We start from the raw sequence: 12,634 nt of genomic DNA on the forward strand, positions 1-12,634 counted from the left end.
GTAACTCAGGATCAGTAATGTAATGTATGTACACAGTGACTGCACCAGCAGAATAGTGAGTGCAGCTCTGGAGTATAATACAGGAGGTAACTCAGGATCAGTAATGTAATGTATGTACACAGTGACTGCACCAGCAGAATAGTGAGTGCAGCTCTGGAGTATAATACAGGATGTAACTCAGGATCAGTAATGTAATGTATGTACACAGTGACTGCACCAGCAGAATAGTGAGTGCAGCTCTGGGGTATAATACAGGAGGTAACTCAGGATCAGTAATGTAATGTATGTACACAGTGACTGCACAGCAGAATAGTGAGTGCAGCTCTGGGGTATAATACAGGATGTAACTCAGGATCAGTAATGTAATGTGTGTACACAGTGACTGCACCAGCAGAATAGAGAGTGCAGCTCTGGGGTATAATACAGGATGTAACTCAGGATCAGTAATGTAATGTGTGTACACAGTGACTGCACCAGCAGAATAGAGAGTGCAGCTCTGGGGTATAATACAGGATGCAACTCAGGATCAGTAATGTAATGTGTGTACACAGTGACTGCACCAGCAGAATAGAGAGTGCAGCTCTGGGGTATAATACAGGAGGTAACTCAGGATCAGTAATGTAATGTATGTACACAGTGACTGCACCAGCAGAATAGTGAGTGCAGCTCTGGGGTATAATACAGGATGTAACTCAGGATCAGTAATGTATGTACACAGTGACTGCACCAGCAGAATAGTGAGTGCAGCTCTGGGGTATAATACAGGATGTAACTCAGGATCAGTAATGTAATGTATGTACACAGCGACTGCACCAGCAGAATAGTGAGTGCAGCTCTGGGGTATAATACAGGATGTAACTCAGGATCAGTAATGTATGTACACAGTGACTGCACCAGGAGAATAGTGAGTGCAGCTCTGGGGTATAATACAGGAGGTAACTCAGGATCAGTAATGTAATGTATGTACACAGCGACTGCACCAGCAGAATAGTGAGTGCAGCTCTGGGGTATAATACAGGATGTAACTCAGGATCAGTAATGTAATGTATGTACACAGTGACTGCACCAGCAGAATAGTGAGTGCAGCTCTGGAGTATAATACAGGATGTAACTCAGGATCAGTAATGTAATGTGTGTACACAGTGACTGCACCTGCAGAATAGTGAGTGCAGCTCTGGAGAATAATACAGGATGTAACTCAGGATCAGTAATGTATGTACACAGTGACTGCACCAGCAGAATAGTGAGTGCAGCTCTGGAGAATAATACAGGATGTAACTCAGGATCAGTAATGTATGTACACAGTGACTGCACCAGCAGAATAGTGAGTGCAGCTCTGGAGAATAATACAGGATGTAACTCAGGATCAGTAATGTATGTACACAGTGACTGCACCAGCAGAATAGTGAGTGCAGCTCTGGGGTATAATACAGGAGGTAACTCAGGATCAGTAATGTATGTACACAGTGACTGCACCAGCAGAATAGTGAGTGCAGCTCTGGAGTATAATACAGGATGTAACTCAGGATCAGTAATGTATGTACACAGTGACTGCACCAGCAGAATAGTGAGTGCAGCTCTGGGGTATAATACAGGATGTAACTCAGGATCAGTAACGTAATGTATGTACACAGTGACTGCACCAGCAGAATAGTGAGTGCAGCTCTGGGGTATAATACAGGAGGTAACTCAGGATCAGTAATGTAATGTATGTACACAGTGACTGCACCAGCAGAATAGTGAGTGCAGCTCTGGGGTATAATACAGGACGTAACTCAGGATCAGTAATGTAATGTATGTACAAAGTGACTGCACCAGCAGAATAGTGAGTGCAGCTCTGGGGTATAATACAGGACGTAACTCAGGATCAGTAATGTAATGTATGTACACAGTGACTGCACCAGCAGAATAGTGAGTGCAGCTCTGGGGTATAATACAGGAGGTAACTCAGGATCAGTAATGTAATGTACGTACATAGTGAGTGCACCAGCAGAATAGTGAGTGCAGCTCTGGGGTATAATACAGGATGTAACTCAGGATCAGTAATGTAATGTATGTACACAGTGACTGCACCAGCAGAATAGTGAGTGCAGCTCTGGGGTATAATACAGGATGTAACTCAGGATCAGTAATGTAATGTATGTACACAGTGACTGCACCAGCAGAATAGTGAGTGCAGCTCTGGGGTATAATACAGGATGTAACTCAGGATCAGTAATGTATGTACACAGTGACTGCACCAGCAGGATAGTGAGTGCAGCTCTGAGGTATAATACAGGATGTAACTCAGAATCAGTAATGTATGTACACAGTGACTGCACCAGCAGAATAGTGAGTGCAGCTCTGAGGTATAATACAGGATGTAACTCAGGATCAGTAATGTAATGTATGTACACAGTTACTGCACCAGCAGAATAGTGAGTGCAGCTCTGGGGTATAATACAGGAGGTAACTCAGGATCAGTAATGTAATGTATGTACACAGTGACAGGACCAGCAGAATAGTGAGTGCAGCTCTGGAGGATCAGTAATGTAATGTATGTACACAGTGACTGCACCAGCAGAATAGTGAGTGCAGCTCTGGGGTATAATACAGGATGTAACTCAGGATCAGTAATGTAATGTACTGTATGTACACAGTGACTGCACCAGCAGAATAGTGAGTGCACCTCTGGAGTATAATACAGGATGTAACTCAGGATCAGTAATGTAATGTATGTACACAGTGACTGCACCAGCAGAATAGTGAGTGCAGCTCTGAGGTATAATACAGGAGGTAACTCAGGATCAGTAATGTAATGTATGTACACAGTGACTGCACCAGCAGAATAGTGAGTGCAGCTCTGGAGTATAATACAGGGTGTAACTCAGGATCAGTAATGTAATGTATGTACACAGTGACTGCACCAGCAGAATAGTGAGTGCAGCTCTGAGGTATAATACAGGATGTAACTCAGGATCAGTAATGTAATGTATGTACACAGTGACTGCACCAGCAGAATAGTGAGTGCAGCTCTGGGGTATAATACAGCATGTAACTCAGGATCAGTAATGTATGTACACAGTGACTGCACCAGCAGAATAGTGAGTGCAGCTCTGGAGTATAATACAGGGTGTAACTCAGGATCAGTATTGTAATGCATGTACACAGTGACTGCACCAGCAGAATAGTGAGTGCAGCTCTGGTGTATAATACAGGAGGTAACTCAGGATCAGTAATTTATATACACAGTGACTGCACCAGCAGAATAGTGAGTGCAGCTCTGGGGTATAATACAGGATCAGTAATTTATATACACAGTGACTGCACCAGCAGAATAGTGAGTGCAGCTCTGGGGTATAATACAGGATCAGTAATTTATATACACAGTGACTGCCCCCTTGCTGTTTTCTGCTGTCTCCTTCCCTTAGAGCTTATTAATTATTGTGGGTGATACCACTTCCATCACTGAGGACTCTCAATTCTAAATATTCTTCTATCTACTGGTACAATGATGTATATCTTTCCTGTGGTTTTGCAGTGATGCGGTGGGGAGAGGGGCACTGGAGACCCTTTTTTGTGTTGATTATTGGGGTCTCGGTGCTGATGCAGTAATCCTGTGTCCTGTATAGTGGGGGTCAGAGTGGGGTCTTTCACTTTTTGTTAACAGATTATAAAAAAGTCAGACAGTCAGACTCACACACAGATCGGTGATGCAGATATCTTTTTTCCCTTGGTCTCAGATGGATGAAGCAGCACGAGTACGTGGAGAAGCTGAACATGCAGGCGATCATCAACGCATCCACCGGCCAGGAGGAGATGATCAAGGATTTACTGGTGACACATGGAAAGGTATCAGAATATCTATCTATCTATCTATCTATCTATCTATCTATCTATCTATCTATCTATCTATCTGTCTGTCTGTCTGTCTGTCTGTCTATCCTCTCTGTGTGATTGTGCTGTATCGCTGATGTCTGGCGGTTCCCACATTGTGAGATGTCCATGTTTTCCGCCGTGTTGCGATCCAGGTCAGTGGTGCCTGCACCGCTACGTTCCGGCCGTCCGGCATCAGTTGTGCATGAGGCCACGTTCCCACCATGAGGATCTCATGTGATATTTCTGCACTGATTAGACACATTTGGTTACTTGTGGGTTTTTCTTTCGGTTATTAGGAGCCGTGTTCTATAAATCTCATCCACTTTGCTGTGAGATTTTGTGTATTTTTTGCACAGTGATCGTGTGCAGTGTGAAGACTTCATGGTGAGAACTTAACCTAAGGGTCCAGTGTGGTTTGCACGACTCTTGTAGTTCTGCCCTCTTTGGATCCCCGGTCTTACTGGCGGTGCCGCCTATGAATATCCGTCTCGGTTGTTGCCTTTCCTGCTGTTCCATCAGGTTTCCACGTTGATCCGGGAGTTGATCGCTGTAGAGATCTGGAAGCAGAAGGTTTTTCCAGTGATCTCCGGACTGCAGGATTTCCAGCCCAGAAGCACCTTCCCCCTGTACATGGTGGTACGTGCATCTCATGAGCGCCCCCCGCAGCGGCTGCCGGGTCCCATACTCACCAGTGTCTCCTTCCTGCAGATTCATCATGAGGCGACCATCATTAATCTCCTGGAAACGATATTCTACCACAAGGTGAGACTTGCAGGGGCCAGGGAAGCCCCGTACAATAATCCTAGAGGCACCAGACAAGTACAAGAGCATGGCGCCTCTCACCGCCGACACCAACCCAGGCGCCTTGTGCCACCATCACCAACCCAGGCGCCTTGTGCCGCCGTAACCAACCCAGGCGCCTTGTGTCGCCGTAACCAACCCAGGCGCCTTGTGCCACCATCACCAACCCAGGCGCCTTGTGCCGCCGTAACCAACCCGGGTGCCTTGTGCCTCCGTCACCAACCCGGGCGCCATGTGCCGCCGTCACCAACCCGGGCGCCTTGTGCCGCCGTCACCAACCCGGGCGCCTTGTGCTGCCGTCACCTTGTGCCGCAGTAACAACCTAAACTTTCAGATTCTTCACTTGGCGTCTGTCGGTGTGCACAGGTGACTGCCAGGTAACACAGCTTTGTGCACGCTTCCAGGGAGTTGTCAAGGTCCACACATGTCATGTCGCATGATATAAAACACCCAGTAGGCGATGGCTGCAGGCGCTGAGGGCTATATACGCAGCGGAGCGTCATCTCCGGAGCCCAGATTCCCACCAGTAGGCGATGGCGGCAGGCGCTGAGGGCTATATACGCAGCGGAGCGTCATCTCCGGAGCACGGATTCTGACCAGTAGGCGATGGCTGCAGGCGCTGAGAGTTATCTACGCAGCAGAGCGTCATCTCTGGAGCCCGGATTCTCACCAGGGTGATGGCTGCAGGCGCTGAGAGTTATATACGCAGCAGAGCGTCATCTCCGGAGCCCGGATTCTCACCAGGGTGATGGCTGCAGGCGCTGAGGGTTATATACGCAGCAGAGCGTCATCTCCGGAGCCCGGATTCTCACCAGGGTGATGGCTGCAGGCGCTGCGAGTTATATACGCAGCAGAGCGTCATCTCCGGAGCCCGGATTCTCACCAGGGTGATGGCTGCAGGCGCTGAGAGTTATCTACGCAGCAGAGCGTCATCTCTGGAGCCCGGATTCTCACCAGGGTGATGGCTGCAGGCGCTGAGAGTTATATACGCAGCAGAGCGTCATCTCCGGAGCCCGGATTCTCACCAGGGTGATGGCTGCAGGCGCTGAGGGTTATATACGCAGCGGAGCGTCATCTCCGGAGCCCAGATTCTCACCAGTGGGCAATGGCTGCAGGCGCTGAGGGTTATATACGTAGCGGAGTGTCATCTCCGGAGCCCAGATTCTCACCAGGGTGATGGCTGCAGGCGCTGAGAGTTATATACGCAGCAGCGCGTCATCTCCAGAGCCCAGATTCTCACCAGTGGGCGATGGCTGCAGGCGCTGAGGGTTATATACGTAGCGGAGTGTCATCTCCGGAGCCCAGATTCTCACCAGTGGGCGATGGCTGCAGGCGCTGAGGGTTATATACGTAGCGGAGCGTCATCTCCGGAGCACGGATTCTGCTTATTCTCATTTTCTTTTTGATAAAGAACAGATCCTGCCGGGTTATTATACGCCCCAGGACGATGAGCGGATCTCTCAGACCACCCAGCCTGGTGTAAACTGGTGATGTCCCACCGCACCACTATATTGTCCATTACTGTGCTATGCCCATTGTGAGCCGCTGGACGTAGCAGAGACTGACAATCGGGCACAGTGCTTTGCTGGGACATCACTGCTCTCACCAGGCCCCTTGTCACAAGCCCATCACCTGTGTGACAGCTTCCATTCATAGACAGCAAGCGGAGATCCTGAAAACAGTGATGCATGAGTAATCCAATGTAAGGTTCAGTGTGGGATGATGTGATGTCTCGTGATCTCCGCAGGACGTGTGTGAATCTGCCGAGGATCTGGTGCTGGATCTCATTGACTATTGTCATCGGAAGCTGACGGTGCTGCTGTCGCGATGTTCTGCAGGAGATATAGTGAGTCAGGACAGGCTGCTGCCGAGCTCTGCAAGCAAGACGTCTTCTCTGGAGGTACAGTACACGAGTGTCTGCCGAATCCCGGGCAGGGGTAAGAGACAGACAATGCCGCCATTCACTGCAGAATATTCCTCCCGCCGCCTCCGCACAACCCACAGAAGAGGCGAAACGTGCAGTGATCTCTACAGCGGGACCCCGGTCTCAGATATAGGGGGCTACATTCTTAAAGGGCCAGTAATGATCATAGTACAAAGATTGTAATATCCCTGGAGATTAAGTAATGATCATGGGGCTGAAGGGGTCTACATCTGTCACTCACGACATCCGCCTCTCCCTGACCTGAAATGGCTGATAACGGGGAGTAATAGATTGTAGTCTCCTGTCCTACAGTCTCCTCCCCAATAATGGCTGATAACGGGGAGTAATAGATTGTAGTCTCCTGTCCTACAGTCTCCTCCCCAGTAATGGCTGATAACAGGGAGTAATAGATTGTAGTCTCCTGTCCTACAGTCTCCTCCCCAGTAATGGCTGATAACAGGGAGTAATAGATTGTAGTCTCCTGTCCTACAGTCTCCTCCCCCAGTAATGACTGATAACGGGGAGTAATAGATTGTAGTCTCCTGTCCTACAGTCTCCTCCCCCAGTAATGACTGATAACGAGGAGTAATAGATTGTAGTCTCCTGTCCTACAGTCTCCTCCCCCAGTAATGACTGATAACGAGGAGTAATAGATTGTAGTCTCCTCTCCTACAGTCTCCTCCCCCAGTAATGACTGATAACGGGGAGTAATAGATTGTAGTCTCCTGTCCTACAGTCTCCTCCCCCAGTAATGACTGATAACGAGGAGTAATAGATTGTAGTCTCCTGTCCTACAGTCTCCTCCCCCAGTAATGACTGATAACGGGGAGTAATAGATTGTAGTCTCCTGTCCTACAGTCTCCTCCCCCAGTAATGACTGATAACGGGGAGTAATAGATTGTAGTCTCCTCTCCTACAGTCTCCTCCCCCAGTAATGGCTGATAACAGGGAGTAATAGATTGTAGTCTCCTGTCCTACAGTCTCCTCCCCCAGTAATGGCTGATAACAGGGAGTAATAGATTGTAGTCTCCTGTCCTACAGTCTCCTCCCCAGTAATGGCTGATAACAGGGAGTAATAGATTGTAGTCTCCTGTCCTACAGTCTCCTCCCCCAGTAATGACTGATAACGGGGAGTAATAGATTGTAGTCTCCTGTCCTACAGTCTCCTCCCCCAGTAATGGCTGATAACAGGGAGTAATAGATTGTAGTCTCCTGTCCTACAGTCTCCTCCCCCAGTAATGGCTGATAACAGGGAGTAATAGATTGTAGTCTCCTGTCCTACAGTCTCCTCCCCAGTAATGGCTGATAACAGGGAGTAATAGATTGTAGTCTCCTGTCCTACAGTCTCCTCCCCCAGTAATGGCTGATAACAGGGAGTAATAGATTGTAGTCTCCTGTCCTACAGTCTCCTCCCCAGTAATGGCTGATAACGGGGAGTAATAGATTGTAGTCTCCTGTCCTACAGTCTCCTCCCCCAGTAATGGCTGATAACAGGGAGTAATAGATTGTAGTCTCCTGTCCTACAGTCTCCTCCCCAGTAATGACTGATAACGGGGAGTAATAGATTGTAGTCTCCTCTCCTACAGTCTCCTCCCCCAGTAATGACTGATAACAGGGAGTAATAGATTGTAGTCTCCTGTCCTACAGTCTCCTCCCCCAGTAATGGCTGATAACAGGGAGTAATAGATTGTAGTCTCCTGTCCTACAGTCTCCTCCCCAGTAATGGCTGATAACAGGGAGTAATAGATTGTAGTCTCCTGTCCTACAGTCTCCTCCCCAGTAATGGCTGATAACGGGGAGTAATAGATTGTAGTCTCCTGTCCTACAGTCTCCTCCCCCAGTAATGACTGATAACAGGGAGTAATAGATTGTAGTCTCCTGTCCTACAGTCTCCTCCCCAGTAATGGCTGATAACAGGGAGTAATAGATTGTAGTCTCCTGTCCTACAGTCTCCTCCCCCAGTAATGGCTGATAACAGGGAGTAATAGATTGTAGTCTCCTGTCCTACAGTCTCCTCCCCAGTAATGGCTGATAACAGGGAGTAATAGATTGTAGTCTCCTGTCCTACAGTCTCCTCCCCCAGTAATGGCTGATAACAGGGAGTAATAGATTGTAGTCTCCTGTCCTACAGTCTCCTCCCCAGTAATGGCTGATAACGGGGAGTAATAGATTGTAGTCTCCTGTCCTACAGTCTCCTCCCCCAGTAATGGCTGATAACAGGGAGTAATAGATTGTAGTCTCCTGTCCTACAGTCTCCTCCCCAGTAATGACTGATAACGGGGAGTAATAGATTGTAGTCTCCTCTCCTACAGTCTCCTCCCCCAGTAATGACTGATAACAGGGAGTAATAGATTGTAGTCTCCTGTCCTACAGTCTCCTCCCCCAGTAATGGCTGATAACAGGGAGTAATAGATTGTAGTCTCCTGTCCTACAGTCTCCTCCCCAGTAATGGCTGATAACAGGGAGTAATAGATTGTAGTCTCCTGTCCTACAGTCTCCTCCCCAGTAATGACTGATAACGGGGAGTAATAGATTGTAGTCTCCTGTCCTACAGTCTCCTCCCCCAGTAATGACTGATAACGGGGAGTAATAGATTGTAGTCTCCTGTCCTACAGTCTCCTCCCCCAGTAATGGCTGATAACGGGGAGTAATAGATTGTAGTCTCCTGTCCTACAGTCTCCTCCCCCAGTAATGGCTGATAACGGGGAGTAATAGATTGTAGGTCTTTTTTATTATTATAAAATCCTTCACGACGTTACAAATAAAACACAACAGAACAAACATAGAACAAAAACTCCAATCAGAAACAATATGACAAAATCAGACACAAACACAAAGAAATAAACCAGAAATGGAAACAATAAGGGAAATTCTCGACCTACAAAACGGGAAAAGAAAATTAAATTAAAGAAACAAAAAATTAAAAACTAAAAAAAAAAACGAAAAAGGAACAAAATTACAATAATTACACCAGTACCCCCTTAAAATAATAAATAAATAAAATCATGTAAAACCCCCGACCCAGCTCCATTCACACTATTATATACAACCCTGAACTACATTTACACCGTCCTATATACAATACTATATACACTATATACAATATAAACATATGACACCAGTCCGAATATTGTACAAGACACCAGAACACACCTAATACCCTCTGGTCCCACTGCCTTACCTCACAGCCTCCCCCTTACACCGCCACATTCACACTTACGACAAACCTAATTACAAACATAGTATAGAAAATTAACAATATTTATATATTTTTCCTTTTATTTTTTTTTTCCTTTTTTTGGGATTTTTTTTTTTTTTTTTTAACACTATATATAAAACACACATCTACTCTAACTATCCCACCACCCCTGATCCAGCTCTGGCCACAAAGTTCAGGATTTCTCCGAGCTAGGATCAGGCCCCAAAGTTTTTCCCCAGGCGGGGCCTGGACCAGGCCAGATCAGTCTCTTATCACCGCTGTTGAAAACCCCCCATCCCCCCAATCCCCCCACCCAACCTAACTAAGACCCTCTATTATACACAATATATACAATACACTATATACAATATATACATAAACCAACGTTACAGAACATAACCTACGTACTCACCACTTAAGGCTCAAGTTCGATGCTTGCAAACCTTCTATTCAGGAGACTGAAATTCAAAACAAAACTCTAGAGTGAAAAGGCATCAGCCCACCACCAGGATATAGGAGTACTAACGGACTAAGGCACCCCGAAGGAGAAACCCCTCCAGAGATGGGCCGCCCTCCGGGCACCCAGTCTTTCATACTCCAGAGAACGGACCTTCACCAGGGCACCTAGGATGCTGCTATAAACTTCGTCTACACGGAGGATTTTACTCTGCGTCGAAACTAAAACTCGTGCGTTCCACGTGAAGTACCTGACCACTGCGCTGACTATAAATAAAGTGACTCTGTCCCTTCTCCCGAGGTCTCCGAACGCTCCATAGGCCCACTCGGCATAGGACAGAGTAGCCAGCCGCGGCCAACCAATGGAAGCTCCCACCCTGTTGTACACCTCTGTATTAAAGGGACAATGAAGCAGGAAGTGCTCCATGCTTTCCAGCATGTTAGCACAAGCCTCACGGGGGCAATTCCTGTCCTCGGAGCTCCTGTACTTCAGATTGTCCCTCACATACAACTTACCTTGGAAGCAGCGCCAAGTCAAGTCCCAGTACTTCTTGGGGATCCTATTAGAATTTAACAAACTCAACCCAACCTCTAGATCCCGACTTGGGCAGTCCTTGAGGACCAATGGACTCTGAAAATGCGAAAGCAAGACCCGCATGTCGAGGAGTTTCCTCGGGAGGGACCTCACCTCCCACATTCCCAGACCCCACCGGCGCATCATCTTCAGAACCGGGGTAACATAAGCCGGGAGATGCCCATGCGGTGTGCGAAGATCCTTCAATCTTCCCCCTGTCTCCCATTCCTGGAAGAAAGGCTGAAACCATCCCTTGCAGGAGAATACCCACGGAGGAGCCCTCTCTTTCCAGAGGTTTGCCACGTTGACCTTCAAAAAGGTGTTCACTAGGAACACCACGGGGTTCACCATATTCAACCCCCCTAGTCTCCTCGTGCGGTAAGTGACCTCCCGCTTGACTAGGTTCAGTCTATTCCCCCATAACATCTGAAAGAACAGACTGTAGACCCGAGTCCAGAGAGGCTCTGGCAAGACACAGACGCTGCCCAGGTAGAGTAGTAAGGGGAGCAGGAAAGCTTTGCACAGGCCAACCCTTTCCCTCAGGGTCAAAGACCAACCCTTCCATTGGTCCACTTTTTGAGCGACACCTTTGATTCTGCCTTCCCAGTTTTTCGTGGGGTAATCACCCTGACCAAATTCGATGCCTAGGACTTTGGCGTGTTCTTGGGGTTCGGGGAGGGTGTCCGGAAGATCAAACCCGGGATCCCCGCCTCCCAGCCAGAGACTCTCACACTTGTCCTGGTTGACCTTGGACCCGGAAGCCTCCGAGTAGCTCTCCACTTCTGACATCACCACCATCGCCTCCTCTCGCGAAGAAACAAAAACGGTGACATCGTCCGCGTAGGCCACTACCCTCAGGATAGCCTCTGGCGCCACCCCGCCCATCCCCACCCCCGCCAACGGTCCACACTCGATCCTTCTGAGGAAGGGATCGATCGCAAACGCGTACAGCAATGGGCTAAGAGGGCAGCCCTGACGGACACCAGATCCTACCCCGAAAGGTTGTCCAATCCACCCATTTACCAGAGGGAAAGTCTCAGCCCCAGCGTATAAGGTCTTAAGCCAGTCCACAAACCCCCCAGGCAGACCGTACCTCAAAAGAGTGGACCAGAGGTACTCGTGGTCAACCCGGTCAAAAGCCTTTGCCTGATCCAGGGTCAGCAGGAACCCCTTCCAAAGGCCCGCCCTGCCTTGCTCCACGGCCTCTCGGACACCCAGAACAGCACTGAAAGTGCTACGGCCAGGAACGCAACAGTTCTGAGCCTCTGAAAGCAGCCGCGGCGCAAACTTCACCAGCCTGTTGAAAAGTATCTTAGCCAAAACCTTCCTGTCCACATTGAGAAGTGCTATGGGACGCCAATTCTCAATGCGTGACGGATCCTTACCCTTTGACAAAATGATCAAAGCTGACCTCCTTAATGATCTCGGCAGGGTGCCCGAGGAGAGACACTCATTAAACACCTGAGTCAAGAGGGGAACCAAGGAGTCCCTAAAGGTCCTAAAGAACTCGGATGTTAAGCCATCCGGACCTGGTGATTTTTTGGGCCTGAGCCCATCGATCGCCAGTCTCACTTCCTCTTCTTTGATCGCTTCTGCCAAAACGTCCAGCGAGAGGTCAGCCCCTGGCTCCGGAACAGCTTCAGCCAGGAAAGCCGACATCCTGTCACGATCCAGTTCCCTCCTTCCCAAGAGGTGTGAGTAGTATGAACTGACGACCTCCAAGATCCCTGATCTGGACCTCTTCAAGGATCCCGTACTGTCCATCAGCCCCGTCACTATCTTACTATTCACTGACATCTTGCAGCTTCTGTAAGGGTCGGGC

The 12,634-nt window shown here is 48.4% G+C and overlaps 1 protein-coding gene across 1 annotated transcript in view; it reads left to right on the forward strand.

The window, feature by feature from the left end:
- The window catches only part of ZMYND10 (zinc finger MYND-type containing 10), a 56,362-nt gene that overhangs the window by 3,561 nt on the left and 40,167 nt on the right, over positions 1 to 12,634 (forward strand). The window contains exons 2-5 of the mRNA XM_073562541.1: positions 3,723 to 3,831; positions 4,378 to 4,494; positions 4,567 to 4,620; positions 6,407 to 6,559. Coding sequence (XP_073418642.1) covers positions 3,723 to 3,831; positions 4,378 to 4,494; positions 4,567 to 4,620; positions 6,407 to 6,559 — 433 coding nt within the window. The remainder of the gene's footprint in view (positions 1 to 3,722; positions 3,832 to 4,377; positions 4,495 to 4,566; positions 4,621 to 6,406; positions 6,560 to 12,634) is intronic.

The sequence above is a fragment of the Dendrobates tinctorius genome, unplaced genomic scaffold (assembly GCF_039654945.1).
Source record: "Dendrobates tinctorius isolate UK_male_01 unplaced genomic scaffold, ASM3965494v1 ptg000357l, whole genome shotgun sequence".
Lineage (NCBI taxonomy): Eukaryota > Metazoa > Chordata > Amphibia > Anura > Dendrobatidae > Dendrobates > Dendrobates tinctorius.